Genomic DNA, 16,362 nt, shown 5'->3' with positions numbered 1-16,362 from the left:
AGACCAGGCCTTAGACTTTCTAGCCCAGATCCTCAAAGGTATTTAGGCATCTAACTCCCATTGATTTCAATTGAAGTTAGGAACCTAAATATCTTTATGAATCTGGGCTTCAGTTATCCATCTGCAATATGCAGATAATGTTATTTCTCTACCTGTCAGGGTGTGTTGTGAAGATGAATGCATTAAAGATTGTGAGGTGCTCAACTACTGTGGTGATGGGGACTATATAAGTACATAAGATAAACAAGTAGCTGTAGTACTTTTGAACCTGACAGATTTAATTTGAACTAATCTGCCTCCTACTGCTGTATTTGTGATTCCTGCTTCAGGCTGACAACAAATGCTGCTCTGCAGTCAGTCTGTTTTAGAGATAATGGTAGAGACCCTATGCTACACAGATATCAAAAGGAGAAATCTGGCACTATTCAGAAATCACATTTAGTCTCTATCAAACTCCTATCACCAAATATTGTGTCTTTTGAGATGAAGTTTTCTGGGACCTTAGCCTGAATAAATAGCCATCTCTGATTAGGATAACCATGATGTATGGTGTAGTTCTCAGGAATACATTTAAAAACTGATGGAGGATCTGTCTTCCTCTTAATGTTGGTAATTTCTCTTCTAATAAAATGTTTTGCATATGCACGTGTGTTTGTGTAGGCATTTCAAAGATTACTGTTGAAAGCACTGAATCTCTTCTACTTGCATCCTGCTGGGGCCTATTTTTACATCATTTGTTGGGGGTGGCTGGTGTTAAGGCAAATCATTTAAAATATTTGATACAAGATGTCCAGCTGTTCCAATACTGGCTTTTATTTAAGGAGTAATTTATCAGGCCCTCTAGGGTATATGTGTCATAGAGTCATGATTAATTTTTAGGAAAGCTCTTTTCAGGGGTCAAGAATCTGTTTCATGCTGAGGGCTTCGCCGATGCTAGTTACTCATTGGGAATAGTTTATAAGTCATTTTGGCTTTTGTCCATTCTATTACTGTTTAATGGACATCCATGTCAATACAAAGCAGGGTGCAAAATAGCTAGTACATAATTGCCCACCAGCCCCAGATGTTGCTGTTAGGTGTCTGTCATAGTCTGACGTTCATTTCTACTAAATGGTATCTAAGCAGTCCTTGAGTTGCAGGATCTGAGGACTTCCAGAATGATTTACGCAGGCATCAGTTATGCAATCTCTATAATGAGGACACTGAAGTGTGGTGGAAAATAAAAGAGTATTAGATTGGAGTTCTGAGCTGATTGAAATGCACTACTGAAATGGCTATCAGAACAAACTCATCTGAGTATTATTGGTCTTATGAATATTACTGGGACTATTTGGATCCAGTTCCTGTAGATGAAAGGAAGTTGAAGGCTAATAAATGTAAGTATTGCATAGTAACAGCTGCTGATCTAGTATGTTAAGAGTTAGATAAGACAAAATATGTTGAATAAGCTCCCTTAATATCTTCACTATCATGTTTCTCTTTGTAACATAGACTATAGTGGGTTATATATATGCATAATTTGTATAGATGACCCTCTGTATTTCCAAACGCTCACAACACTTATTAGGTTCTAATGGTAGTTGATACTAATACTGCAATATTATTTCATTTACTGTACAGTATATATATTTGAGAAAGATTTTGATATTAACCCATCTAATTGGAAAGATTTTTTTAAAAACAATTTACTAAATGGAAGCCTATTCTGAGATGTTAATCAGTAGTTTGTTGTACTCCTAACTGTTTGCATAATAGAGTAACAAAATAATCTTTTGTTACTCTATATAGATTTTTTTTGTCAGTAATAGTGGTTTTCTTCATGGAATGCCAGGCTTGCATTAAAATTTATATAAGTTTTTAGATCTTAATGGAGAAACAAGTTAAATTTTGGTTAATCAGTAACAAGAAGCTGAACACACACACTTTATCTGACATTCATCTCTAACTAATCATATTGATGTTTATTACCATAACAAAAATAATGCATTATAATGGGCATCATTGGGTGCTGTGCAAACCTAAGACCAAGTGCTTGTATGAATCATATATACAGTATGGCCATGGAAGTAGATTCCTTTAGCCTTTGATATTTATTTTCAATTGATGAAGAAATAAGATGTCAGTCATTTCATCCAATTATAATAACTCCACTTAGAGAAAATTAGAATTTCCATTTTGAGTGTAATAAATATTAATGAAATCTTAAATTATTACTTAACATGATAGGTCAAATTCATTCCTAGTGTAACTCCATGTTTTCATCCTATGGAAGCCAAAAGGATAAATTCACCAGAGATGAATTAAAAACCAATATGTATCAGACAGGTGGAATTTATGGTTAAGTGACAAAAGACAAATATTATATTGCATTATTGGTTCCTGTTTAACTTATTACCAAAGAAATGTTAGAAGTTCTATATTAAAGGTTCAAAAAACTTCACATTGTTATCAATGATCTAGTCTACAAAGAATAAATTATAGTCTTGAAAGACTTTTGCTTATTTGTATAACAGCCATACAAGAAACATTCTCTGTAGTGCAAAGTAATTGATAATATTGAAACTGTAACATCTGAAAAGTCCTGGGGTTAACCTCCAGGTGGAGCAGAGCAATGCTTGGTGCACCTGGGAAGGGCTGGGGAATAGGTGTCTTTACATCTGTTTTCAGCCTCTTCTGAAGATTTTAGGGACTGCTGGAGGCTGAACCACCCTTGCATAGGATAGAGAACTGCTGTGACAGACTGCCAGTATCTTGCTATATCCTAAGTAAACTGTATTGGATTAATTTAAACCTTAATGAATTAGGTTTGATATCTTTGTGTAGTTTGTATTAATGCAATAGTGTAAGATTCTTGTGGAATTTTATGGTACCTTCTCTAGTAGGAAGGGGGAGGCCAATGTATTTCCTCTGTTATCAGCCCTTTGAAGCCACCCTTCTGGAGAGGTTTGCATAGACCTCCAGGGGCTAACAGACAAAGAAAGGCTTTTTGGATAAATAGCCTAGTTTTAAACTGGCTCAGGCCTTTCATCCTGCTCTAGCAAATGGACAAGACCCCTGGTCCACAAAGGACCCTAATCCTTAGGGTAGGGTTGGATGGTCTGGGTGCTTGTTCTGAGCTGGAGCTGTGATGAACTTGTAACCACAAGGAATCTCCTTGGGTGAGGAAACTAAAGGAGTGCTCCTGCCAGAATCCCTGTTAGAGTGAGCTGTGGTAAACATATTAGCATGTATGTAGGGTCTTTTATGGTTTTTAATATTTTCTCTGAAATGCTTTTTACCTTAAGAATAAAGTAGGCTTGCATAGGAAGTGCTGTGGGGTAACTTATAAGTGTAGCAGTTACACCTATTAACAATCTATAAAGAGAAAGAAAACAAGTGTGAGCAACTCTGTGCTGGGAATAACACAGTGAAGGCAGGGATGCATGTATCCACTCAAGAGAGGCAAGAGCTTGGGAGCTGAAAGCCTGAGAGTTGCCCTGGTCTGACACAGCTACTAACTTGTTGGCAGATAATGGTCCTCAAGGCCCCATTGTGCTCTGGCCCTGCCTTGGAAAGGTCACTCTGCTCGTGCTGGAGGGATGGGCAAAGTTGAGGATTACCTTAGACTAAAGGAACCCTCAACTGCTGCCATAAACCAGCTGTAAGTCCCTTTTGCACAGCTGGATCAGCAAAAATGGGACAGTAGAGCACCCAATTTGAAGCCAATGGGCCTTGTATGCAGGATTATATTAAGCACAGGCTTAAGTGCGTTGCTGCATCTGAGCTTCAGTCTCTTGTGAGATGTCATAATATCACTAGTTTTCTATTCGCCAATGTTCTAGAGTGGACTAAACCTGAATTTTCAACTTCAAACAAAGCAAAAAAGGAAATAAGCAATTTTTTTCTCCTGTGCAGGTCAATTTTAATGCAAACTTTTGTTCCTTTGGTCCAATATGAACATTACAGGGCTGAGTTTCTCTTGCTGATGAATCTGAAGCCAGCCATGAGGACAAGAGGAATGATGCATCACTTCAGAGAATTACTCAAAGATTTTTCTTTCTATTAATAGCATTGGGCAGTTTTACCCATTTTTTACTAAAATAATAAATTAAGCGGACCCTGTAATCGAGTTATAAAAAGGCAGGTGAAAAAATATAGTCATGTAAAAATCTTTTATCAACTGTTAGAATAAAATCTGTTAAAGAAAAGAAGAAAATCCCAATTGGTGAAAGGCTGAAAACAGGAAACGTCTACTGTTTATCTCCCAAGTTCAAATACCACCCTGAGATCTAGAGTGATGTTTTCCTCCATTACATATGTAAATAGTTGTACTTTGATTGGTTCCTGTGAGCTCCATGAATAACACTATTTCTTATTAAAGCTGGACAATCCCCTCTAGTTCTGGTTTGTGTTGAGTTTTATGACTCCAAACCGCCAGATGCAGTTCACACTGTTTTTCATCATTTCAAGCCCTTGAGATTTGCTTGGAGTATGAACACTCTGTCTCTCCCAATACAAGAGCCTCCCTCCTTACTTTAAAGACTTACTGGGGAGAGAGGCCAGGCCAGTGCTCTACAATCCCCGCTTTGCAGTCTAATATTTCTGGGGCACTGTCTGGCTTGTTTATCACATGTCTGGCATCTTCAGGTGCTGTAGATGGCTGCTTCCCCAACTTTAGTCTTCAGGGGGCTGCATTATAGGTGTTCTATACCTCCTCAGAGCCTGGCAAGGGTCTTTTGAAGGAGCTGTACAGCATCCTGAATCTGAGTCAAAACTCTGAGCCTTGACTCCACTTGGCAATTCCTTCTTTAAACCTGGGTTGAATTTTGTTTTCAAAATTCAAACCAAAATGAGTTGAAACTCTAGTAGGCTTGGAATTTTCTTGCCATCATTTTGCACCATTCTGTTAGTCAGTGACCCAAATCTAGTTAGTGTGGCCAAATCTCAACTGCCTGATAAGAATCCTAAATAGGTGAGCTTTAACTTTAGATAGATAGTTTAATAGGGAATAAAATGGGTACCCCATGTAAAATTTATGGCTCTAATTGCTGATACATTCCAGGTGTTTTCAGTAGAAGCATGTAATCCTACACATTGAGTTTATTTCAATGAACGTCAGTTTTTTGTTCTTTGAGATAAACATTTATTTTATCTTAGTAAACATTTGCCTGTTGAGTCAATGACCCTTGTTTTTCACCTCAACAGAAGTTAACGTCTGCTTATAAATTCATTACACTTCACAGATGTTCTGCCCCTGGCACCTCACGATGTTAAGGCTGGGTAGCACAGTTCCACACTGACCCCAGAAGAGAGCAGCCAGTCCTGGAAATGCTATTAAACACACACTTCTGACAGTCAAGCATGTGCTAAAGCTACTTGAAAGCTACGGTACAGAATTTTCCATTGGACTGACACATTGATGTTGCTTGTGAGCCTAGCACTTTTCAACAAGCTGTTCCCTCCATCCTTAGACTCTGAAAGGTCAATTTTAAAATTCCTGGCTGGCAAGAGTTTAAGGATCACATTCCATCCTTTGAATGCATTCACAGAGCTCCTATTGAGTTCAATAGGAACTCATGCATCTAAGGGCAGAATTTGCTTCATAGACTGTTAGGCTGAGCAATATGGGTGCAGTTTTCCTTTAAAATAACAGGTGCATACACTGGAGTTCCGAGATTCTGTGGTAGGAACTGAGTTGTGTAATCTGCAAATGGATAAAATTATCAAAACCTTCTTATGTGTAATATATTGCTTTTCCAAAGATATATGTAGTGCTGGTCACATTAGTGATTAGAGCAGGGGACTAGAATTAGGATTGCTTTATTTCAGGGATCAGCAACCTTTGGCCCGCGGCCCGCCAGGGTAAGCCCCCTAGCGGGCTGGGCCGGTTTGTTTACCTGCCGCGTCCGCGGATTCAGCCATTCGCAGCTCCCACTAGCTGCAGTTCACCGCTCCAGGCCAATGGGGGCTGCGGGAAGCGGCACGGGCTGAGGCATGTGCTGGTCGCTGCTTCCTGGAGCCCCCATTGGCCTGAAGCGGCAAACCGTGGCCAGTGGGAGCTGTGATTGGCCGAACCTGCGGATGTGGCAGGTAAACAAACTGGCCCAGCCCGCTAGAGGGCTTACCCTGGTGAGCTGTGTGCCAAAGGTTGCCGATCCCTGCTTTATTTCATTCCCAGATACACTCTACAGTGGCTTGCAGTATGACTTTGGACAGTCACTTAATCAAGTTGTGCCTCAATTTCCCCATCATGAATAGCGAGAATAATACCATTCAGTGGTAAAGTAAAATTTAATTAATTAAATGGTATAAAATGCTTTGAGATCAGTTTTATCTGCACATTTTTTTATTTGACACTCTATCGTTGATGCTGCATGCTTCTTTTTTCTTTTTTAACAGATTCAATTGTCATAGCCTTTTGGGTTGGGCTTGCTGCATTTGTGGGGTTTCTGTTCCTTATATTGCTCTACATGTCCCGATCTGGGTCAACACCAGTCAAGTAAGTAAGGCTGTTATACTGCAGATGATATGTTTAATTCACATTATAATCAGCATGTAACACTTGTTCACAGTTCCAGAGTAACTGCACTTGTATCCCACCTCTGTTGCACTCCAGGGGTGCCCAATGAGGTCTCAGGTTTCCAGCTGTCACTAGTCTCTGAGCAGGGACCCTTGTCCCACTTGCTTCAGACTGGGATGTAAAGACTGTACAGCCCCCTGACATACTCTGTGGTATCCTCAGCAAGTCAGTCTACCTAAATGCCAGCACCTGGTCTGTGCTCTCTCTTGGAGAACAATGCCCAGTGTGTACCAGCAGTTACAAGTACCATGCAGATCTTCCAAAGCAAAATACATTTAGTCACACGGCAAAACCATTACAGAGACACACAATGAATATAAAAAAACCACAAGTTCTACATGCTTACTAAACATACCAGAAATCACCCACCTTCCACACGGTGAGTCTGGTAGGCCAACATCCCTTCCAACCCTTCAGCAAGGTTTGGGGTCTGCTTAGGACCAAAGGTCCTGTCCATTTGCTGAATCAGAAGGAAGACAGTGATTCCATTTAACCTCAGCCTTTAAATATTCTTAGTCTCTGAAAACCCACTTTGAGCCAGTATATGCAAGAACCACCCCTAGGGGATGGTACATCGGGGGCTGTTTACAGTTTAAGTGGCTCACCTTAATCACTCCCCACTGGAGACCTGTGGTAACCCTCCACCATAGAGCAGAACGCTATCATACTAAACCATCCATAAATTTAATCAAACGGTCCCCAAAGATACTGCATGGGTTGCAATATCTGTCACAACCCTGACTCACCTTGAAATGACAGAATGACTACATTCTTAATTTTATATATATCAGTGCATAAAGCATGACATGTTTTTCTATTAGCTGGCCTATGGAAGGGATCAGTTCTCAGCCCAATGTTATTCAATATTTTTATCAATGGTCTGGAAGAAAATATAAAAGCACAACCGATAGTTTGCAGACGAGACAAAGATTGGGAAATAATGAAGAGAATAGGCCACTTGTTCTGAGCCATCTGGATTGCTTGGTGAGCTGGTGCAATCGTATAATTTGCATTTTAATAAAGCCAAATGCAAAGTCATATATCATGCGAACAAAGAATGTAGGTCATATGTACAGGGTGGAGGACTATATCTGGAAAAGCAGCATCTGAGAAGGAGTTAGGAGTCATGGTGAACAAGCAACTAAACAAGGGTTCCCAGTGTGATGCTGTGGTTAAGAGTTTCTGATAACGGAGTGGATAAACAGGGAAATATTGAGTAGGAATATGAGGGTGATATTACCTCTGCATACAGCATTTCTTAGACCATGTTGCAGGTTGAGCCCACTGTCACACCTGCGCACCCCCAGCCGTGGCTGCACAGTCTAGTGGTTGGAATCAATCACTGCCCCCAGGCTCAGGGCTATGCGACCTACCAGCCAGAGTCAGTCACCGTCAGGATGGACCACCACCTCATGGTGGGCGGCAGCCAGGATAGCAGGACCCAGGCCCTCCCTCTCCTCTGAGTCCTAACCTAGGGCCCCATCAGTGGCAGGGTTGCCTGTCACCAGCTCAGCAAGGATCTGGCTGAAACACACCACGCTAGCCTCCAGTTGTCCAACCAACTCCACACAAGGACTCCCTGGGTTACTTCCTACCCGCTTCTCTGCATCTCGTGGCTTCATAGTTCTCCCAGTTCCCTCTCCCTCAGTCATGTCCAGACCCTGAGGGGTTGAGGGTTGCTGTCAGCTAGCTGGCCTCTGCGTCATGAAGTGCCCGCAGCCCTTCAGCAGGAGCCAGCAACACACCTCCTTCCCCTACGGCAGTCCACCCAGACTGAGCCAGGCTGCTCCCTCTTATCCTGGTGTTGCACTTTGAGCATGCCCAGTAGGGCCATGGGACATGGCTTCCTCAGCCCACAGTGTGGGGTTAACCCCCGCAGTCCCAGTGCGGGGTATGCACACCCCATCACACACACCCCCTTTTAAGAGGGTGTCTGGTGGTGGCCCCTCTTCCTCATCTTCCCCTTCTACCCGGGAAAAGAAGTCTGCATTTGCGTGGGCCTTTCGGGGTTGGTGAATGACCTGAAAGTCATATGGCTGGAGTGAAAGGTACCACCTCATGACTCTGGCGTCCTTCATACCGTTAAGCCATCGAAGTGGCGCGTGGTCGGTGACCAGCTGGATGGTCCGTAATCAGTTAGACAGGTTGCTGTGAAATTACTTGAATCACTTGCCCACCATAACCTTTGTTTTCCAGAAGCTGGGAATGGGTGACAGGGGATGGATCACTTGATGGTTACCTGTTCTGTTCATGCCCTCTGGGGCACCTGGCACTGGCCACTGTTGGAAGACAGGATACTGGGCTAGATGGACCTTTGGTTTGACCCAGCATGGCCGTTCTTATGTTCTTATAACTGGAGCTGAGTATGTTGCCTCTGTAGTATTCACAGTCCTGGTCAGCCTGGAAGTGAAAGGCTGCATTTTAAATTGGGTTTACTCATTAGTAGCCTCTGATGCTCAAAGGCCTGATTTTGTCACCCTTACTCACTTTGGGTAATTCCCTATGTATGAGATGTCCCATTTCAAAGGGACTGCTTGCAGAACAAGGTACTACTTGGTGTTAGAGTCAGGTTCTGAGTTAGTGACACAGCAGAGCATAATAGCTTTCTCAGCCTCATGGGCCTGTGTGACATACCAGGATACACTGAGAGAGATCACAAATGGACTCATGTTCGCATTATGCAGTTCATCATTTGAGTAATTTAAAGCTAGACTTGACAAAGTAGGGGACAATTGCCTCCCTGGTGGTCTAGTGGTTAGGATTTGGCGCTGCCACAGCCTGGGTTCAATTCCCAGTCAGTGAAAAGTGACTTTACATCAAAAAAACATAAGTTTTAGTGGACAGGGTACTGGACTCAGATTCAGAAAACCTGGGTTGTATTCCCAGCTGTGTCACTAACCTGTTGTGTGACCTTGGGCAAGTCACCTTACCTTTCTGTAGTTGCTAAGGTAGCTCAGTTGGGAGAGCATTAGACTGAAGATTTAAAGGTCCCTGGTTCAATCCTAGGCTTTGGCATGCCCTTTCATCCCTCTTTGTGCAGTGGTAGCTTGTTTTTCGGGAGTGTAGTGGTTCCTTTAGTGGGGGAGGTTTAGGTTGGATATTAGGGAAAAAAATTCACTAGGAGGGTGGTGAAGCACTGGAATGGGTTACCTAGGGATGTGGTGGAATCTCCTTCCTTCGAGATTTTTAAGGTCAGGTTTGACAAAGCCCTGGCTGGGATGATTTAGTTGGGGATTGGTCCTGCTTTGAGCAGGGGGTTGGACTAGATGACCTCCTGAGGTCCCTTCCAACCCTGATATTCTATGATTTTATGAACTCTCCAGGAAAAGTAGGACTAGGTGATCTAGCCATTCATTTCCATCTCTAACCTCTGTGACTGTGACACAGACCAAACGAAAGCGATGCCCATTGACACATAGCACTGATTTGTTTAGTGGGGTTGTAGACCTAACATTACTGGAGATTTTGAACTTTGCTTAAGTAAGGTTTTTATTTGATGCAGTCCATGTTTAGTTTACTTTGCTTGCTGCTGGTTTCTTTGAGCAAACAACTTTGTGTAAACATGGATGAATCTGGAAGGCTGTGCCCACTGCTGTTCATAAGCTGATCAGGAGGCAAAAAATTCAGCCCAGCCGTTAGGCAGAGAGAAGTTCCAGATTAGATCACAAACAAGCAGACACAAACAATAGTATAATATAATAGTAAAAGGGAGTAATAATACAGTCTAATATATCAGCACGCTAAGGCCTTTGGGACATTAACAAAAGGTAACAACAATACAAAAAGGCAGCTTTCCCAAAGAAACTGCAAAGCAGGAGGCAAACTAATTTCCAAATAAGACATACATAATACAAGAAACACATCCAACATAAAATTACATGGTTACAGAGGCAAATTCCCTTTAATTTACTGTGCCTAAAGAACTGGTGGGAGAAATTGTACACAAGTAATATTCTCCCAGGAAAGAGAGATTCCTCGCTGTAAACAGAGTACTTGCAAGACTTACACAGAAAAGACTAAACATTAGGTGAGCTTTTATACTGTGCCATTGAGAGAGAACACGTAGGACATGTATTGTGTAGTATTACAATATTGCCATATTAATCTCTAGTGTAACTAGTATTTCCGATGTAACCCATTGAAAGTCCTATGGTAACCAATTAAACCCTAGGGGCATTTTATACAAACTATAGGTGTCAATAACTGAAAGGAACACTGGATAATGGATTGTTTATTTAGAGTTTGAAGTTCATCTTGTGTATTGTTTTTCTAGATGTTAGAACATACTGTAAGAAATTTTAGGAACAGGAGAGGCTATCCAGCTCAACACACCTGCCCTTTTTTGATTTACTTTCTACCTGTTTTCATTCTGTTTCACCATATACTCCAGTTCTTTCCAACTATCACAAGAGTTGGTAACGCTAAGGACAAAGATCCTCCTGCTGCCACTGCTAGATCATTTGGGTAAGGTTAAAAAAATAGCCACTAGGTAGGAGAAAAGGTAGCAGAAAACATTCTTTAGGGCCCAAGTCCAGCAACTGGATGGGTGTGACATACCCCTTTGCCTGAGTGGGGCTCTGTTGAAGTCAGCAGATATCTCCACATAGGTGTAGGGTTTGCTTGCATGCTGTCAGTTGCAAGATCAGGGCCTAAAGCTTCTAATTAATACAGAAATGTTCTCTCTCTGTGAGCAAAAGCAGATATCCAGGGCCTTGCAGGCTGGTTTCTTAGTGGAGATGAAATCAGTGATATGGCACCTCGGTATGCATTAAGAGTAACTTGTTTTATTTGCACATATACATCAATCCTGGAACAGAGGTGGTCAGACAGTTTTCAGGGCAATCCCTTCTTTCAGGAATCTCAGCCCAACACCAAAGCCAGGTTCCCAGGGGGCAACCCTGCCTCAAGAATTTACTGTAATCGGAGATGAAGGGAAATTCTTGTGTTACTTGTACAGCTCCCTCTACCCAGAACAAAAGTTAACAGCAACACAGCATGTCTTCCCGAGACCAAAGGTTTACTTGCACACTAAGGAAAACAGTCTTATAAGACAGTGCTACCTGCAATAACAATGTTTTTAAAGAGTGGTGCAGTCCTGAAAGGGACTTGTGTAGGAGGAAAGTGGTACTGGGGAACATCAAAAGGTGACATAATGTTCCATTAATATTAACCACAAAACATCATTGATTTTATTACTAAAGTGTCATGAACAATTTCACTGTTTTTAAATATTAAGGGCCTGATGCTGCAATTGCCAGCCCGTGTGCAGGCTGACTTCAGTTGGATTCAGCAGGTGCAGCAGCAGGCCCTTGGTTGTCAGTTTTGGGATCACAGCCTGCAAAGACTTTTGAAAACTCTTGCCAGGATTCATATAAAGGTTCCCCCAAAATCTACGAAAATAAAAATACAGCTCTCACTATAATACTTCCCCTTCTTCCCCTAAACCAATGCATTTTCCTTCCCTGATATTTCAAGATATTGTTAAAACTTATTAGTGTGTAATCGGTGCTTCAGACTTTGCAACAAGGTATAGAGGGTAGAAAGGAAGGGTCTGGATTTCCTAGGGAAGTGCACTAAGTTTCAAGGCCTAATAAGGATATAATACTTGGTTTCTAATATTTTCAGTCCTTTCCTCACCATCTGTCAGAACAAGACAGCAATGGTAACTAAAATATGAATATTCTTCTGGGTAGAAACATACTTTGAATCTGGATCCCTTTCTTTAATTTTTTGTTTTATTTTTTTCACAGGGAAGGCAGGCTGAGAAAAATGTTTCTGTAGAATTATGCATAATATATCCAGTAACACTGAAATCCCATAGCCAGCCATACCAGCCGAGGGTTTCATAGAGTTTGTGGCCAGAAGGGACTATTAGATAATCTAGTCTGACCTCCTGTATATTACAGGCCATTACTAAGGCTATGTTTTAGTCACAGGTATTTTTAGTAAAAGTCATGGACAGGTCACAGGCAATAAACAAAAATTCATGGCCCATGACTAGTCAATGACTTGTATTATATACCCCGACCGAATCTTGGGGTGGCCTCGGAGACGCCGCTGGTGCTCTGCGGGAAACAGCCCACGGAGCACCGCAGGTGCTCTGGGGAGGGGGCAGTGTGCGGCCCAGGACCCCTGCTGTTGCTGGAGGGGGCAGTTGGTAGGGCTGGCAGACTCCCTTCCTGGCTCCTCATGGCTCCCCCCAGGTGAAGATGCGGCCAGAGGGCTCCGTGCACTGCCTCCACCCCGAGCACCGGCTCCACAGCTCCCATTGGCTGCGAACTGCAGTCAGTGGGAGCTGCAGGGGAGGCAATGCGCGGAGCCATCTGCTAGGAGCTGAGGGAGGGACATGTTGCCACTTCCAAGGAGCCCCCCCCGACGTAAGCACCACACAGCACGCTCACCCCCCTCCCACACCGAACTCCTGCTGCTGCTGGGGGGGGAAATGGGGATCACCCAAGCCTTCCCTACCAGTGGCTGGTGTGGCTGGCCTGGGGGCTGCCTGAGCTGCTCAGGCTGCCCCCGGGCCAGCTGTAGTGGCCACTGCAGAAGTCATGGAAAGTCACAGAATCCATGACCTCCGTGACAAACTCACAGCCATAGCCATTACATCTCATCCAGCTAGGCCTGTTTTGAGTACAATAAGATTTGTTTGACTAAAGCATAATTAGTATTTGGCCCAAAGTATATCTTCCGGAAAGGCATTAGTCTTGATTTGAAGACATCAAAAGAAGGACAATGTATCACTTCCCTTGGTAGTTTGTTCCAACGGGTGATCACCCTCACCATTAAGAATTTATTTAAATTTAAAAATTGCTAATTTGAATGTGTCTGGCTTCAGCTTCCAGCCAGCTTCTTGTTATGCCTTTCTCTGCTAGATTAAAACATCCTTTAGTAGTAGTGGTATTTTCTCCCTGTAAAGATATTTATACACTGTAATTAAGTCACCTCTCAATCTTCTTGTTGATAAGCAGATGGAGCTGATATTCTTTAAGTCTCTCACTGTAAAGCATTTTTTCCAGCACTTGAATAATGTTTTGTCTCTCTTTTTTGCACCCTTTCCAATTTTTCGACATTCTTTTGTATGTGGATACCGGCACTGTATGCACTATTTCAGTAACAGACTTATCAATGCCATATACAGATGTAAAATCATCTACACTCTCTCTCTCTCCCCTGTTCACTACCCCCCTGTTTAAACACCTAAGGATCACATTAGCCCTTTTTGCCACAGTATCACAGTGGGAGCTCATGTTGAGTTACTGTCCCACTATGCCCCCTAAACCTGTTTCACAGACACTGCTATAGTCTCCCATTCTGTAAGTGTAGTCTACATTCTTTGTTCCTAAACTGTATAGCTTTGCATTTACTTGTATTAAAAAAGCATTTTGTTTGAATGGACCCAGTTTACTAAGTAACCAGATTGCACTGTATGACTGCCTTGTCCTCATGATTTACCATTCTTCCACTCTTTGTGTCATCCACAGATTCTACCAGTAATGGTTTTATATTTACTTCCAGATCATTGATGAAAATGTTTAATAGAAGGCCCAGTACCTTTCTCTGTGGAACCCCAGTAGAAACACTGCCATTCCATGAGGATTCCCCATTGACAACTACTTTTTGAGATCTAGCAATTAGCTAGGTTTTAATCCATTTAATGTATGCTTTATTGTCTAATGCTAATTTTTTAATCAAAATGTTGTGTGGTAAAAATCAAAGTATATTACATCTGCACAGTTACCTTTTTCAGCCACATTCATAAATCTCATGAAATAATGAAATCAAGTTTGTTCCTTTTTGAATACTGGCAGATCAGCACTCTGCCAGTCTTCTGGAATTTCCCCAATATTCCAAGATTTATTTAACATCAGCAAGCGGTAGTTCTCTTTAGCCAACTCTTTTAGGACTCTTGGGTGCAAGTTATCTAGACTGCTGATTTAAAAATGTTTATCCCTACTAGATGTTGTTTAACATCATCCTTAGTCACTAATAGATTGGAAAATACTTCATCAACCTCATGTGATATGAATACATCATCCTGCTTCTTTCCAAATATAGAACCGAAATATTTATTGAAAATTTCTGCCTTTTCTGCATCATCATTAACAATCGCACTATATTTACCTAGTAATGGGCCTATGCCATTGCTCGAATTTCTTTTGTTCCTAACAATTGTTCCTAACTAATTTACTTAGCTCTGACTGCCATGGACTTTTCCCTGCTGTCTTTAACTTCTTATTGTTTTTTTTTTACACGTCATAACTTCTAACTTATATAGATTAATATCAATTTTCCCTTTTTACATTTGTTATATGTTCTTTTTTAATTTCTTATTGCTGCCTTTGCTTTGCCACTGAACTCAGAGGATCTTTTAGCCAAAGTCGTCCTCTTGATTGTGGAATCATGGCTTTTGGTCATCTAATAAACTCTTCTTAAAGAGCTCCCAGTTTTCAAACACATTTGTCTAAAATTTTCCTCCCAATCAATTTTGCTCATAATTTCCCTCCGTTTGGGGAAATTAGCCCTTTTGAAGCATCAAGAGTATAGACTAGTGGTTGGGACTGTCCTCTGTGCACCCATATTGAATGTAATCAGGTCATGATCGTGAGCGCCTAGACAACCAACTAGCTTCCAGTCCAGTAATTAACTCATCTTTATCCATCATCATGAGGTCCAAAACGGTTATCTCATGTTGGTTGCAATACCTTTTCTGTTAGAATATAATAATCTATAATGTTTATAAACTCTAATTATATTTACATGAGATCTGCAGCATGTCTCCAAAATTGAAGTCCTCTCTAACAACGCTTTTTTTCCCTTTCCACACATTACAGACAAGTGCTTGTAGGGAACCGGATAGAACATCTGGAAGAAAGTAGCTCCAATGTTGAGCGGCTGCATTGTGATCATCTCAGCAGCCCGAACTCAGACTTGATCGCTACTGAACTACGTAATTCTTTTTCAGATGAAATTGGAAGTATCATGGAAATTCATGGAAGTATCTCGGCTTGAGTGACAGCTGGAAATGGATTCCTTAAAAACCAATCAGAGTGGGAAGACACAAGAATGCTCTTGATACCTATTAGTAGCTGTGTAAAATTAAACTAAATTAGCCCTGAAAAAGAGAACAAAAATAATTTTAAAAACTAAGGCTAAAATTCAAAATATTCAAACCTCGATGCCTAACGAGTTAGGCTTCTCAAGCCATTTAGGCACCTAGCTAGACTTGCTGATTATTAGAGGTGCTGAATAATCCCAGATCTTGCAAATGTTGACCATTGTCAAGTTACTAATGTACCAGATGTAACAAAAACTTAAAAAAATAATCAGGGACAGATTCTGCTCTCAGTTACATGTTTGTAAATCTGAAGCAACTCTTGTGTTGTCAAGTATATTACTCTGATTTACTCCAGTGTGGCTGTGAGCAGGGGCTGTTCCGGCAAACAGAGGTATATAAAAGTGGTTCTCAACCTTTCCAGCCTACTGTACTCCTTTCAGGAGTCTGATTTGTCTTGTGTACCCCAAGTCTCACCTCACTTAAAAACTATTTGCTTACAAAAATCAGACATAAAAATACAAAAAAGTGTCACAACACTCCATTACTGAAAAATTGCTTACTTTCTCATTTTTACCAAATAAAATAAATTGATTGGAATATAAATATTGTACTTCACTGTATAGTATACAGAGCAGTGTAAACAAGTCATTGTTTGTATGAAATTTCAGTTTGTACTGACTTCACTAGTGCTTTTCATGTAGCCTGTTGTAAAATGAGGCAAATGTTTAGATGAGTTGATGTACCC

The 16,362-nt window shown here is 41.4% G+C and overlaps 1 protein-coding gene, 1 long non-coding RNA gene and 1 other non-coding gene across 3 annotated transcripts; 2 read left to right on the top strand and 1 right to left on the bottom strand.

Moving 5' to 3' along the window:
- Positions 1-1,095: 1,095 nt before the first annotated feature.
- LOC122464090 lies at positions 1,096-8,330 on the bottom strand. Its single transcript, XR_006287958.1, has 3 exons — positions 8,155-8,330; positions 6,929-7,019; positions 1,096-1,202 (listed from the first exon to the last, which is right to left on the bottom strand). It is a non-coding gene; the product is annotated as an uncharacterized LOC122464090 (long non-coding RNA).
- Positions 1,266-15,887, top strand: LOC102941485 (melanocortin 2 receptor accessory protein). The gene is made up of 3 exons (XM_037905197.2): positions 1,266-1,376; positions 6,379-6,478; positions 15,394-15,887. The coding sequence occupies exons 1-3, from the start codon at positions 1,271-1,273 to the stop codon at positions 15,569-15,571; spliced, it is 384 nt and encodes a 127-aa protein (XP_037761125.1). The 5' UTR covers positions 1,266-1,270; the 3' UTR covers positions 15,572-15,887.
- Positions 9,502-9,574, top strand: TRNAF-GAA. The gene has a single exon. It is a non-coding gene; the product is annotated as a tRNA-Phe (tRNA).
- Positions 15,888-16,362: the final 475 nt, after the last annotated feature.

Source organism: Chelonia mydas, chromosome 1 (assembly GCF_015237465.2).
Source record: "Chelonia mydas isolate rCheMyd1 chromosome 1, rCheMyd1.pri.v2, whole genome shotgun sequence".
Lineage (NCBI taxonomy): Eukaryota > Metazoa > Chordata > Testudines > Cheloniidae > Chelonia > Chelonia mydas.
This window is presented reverse-complemented; position numbering and strand designations above follow the sequence as displayed.

Bases quoted from the DNA above. Each gene is read 5' to 3' on its own strand.
- LOC102941485 (XM_037905197.2), top strand. From the start codon at position 1,271: ATGGCTATCAGAACAAACTCATCTGAGTATTATTGGTCTTATGAATAT. The intron at 1,377-6,378 runs GTAAGTATTGCA...CTTTTTTAACAG, and splicing joins GAAGTTGAAGGCTAATAAAT to ATTCAATTGTCATAGCCTTT. The intron at 6,479-15,393 runs GTAAGTAAGGCT...CACACATTACAG, and splicing joins TCTGGGTCAACACCAGTCAA to ACAAGTGCTTGTAGGGAACC.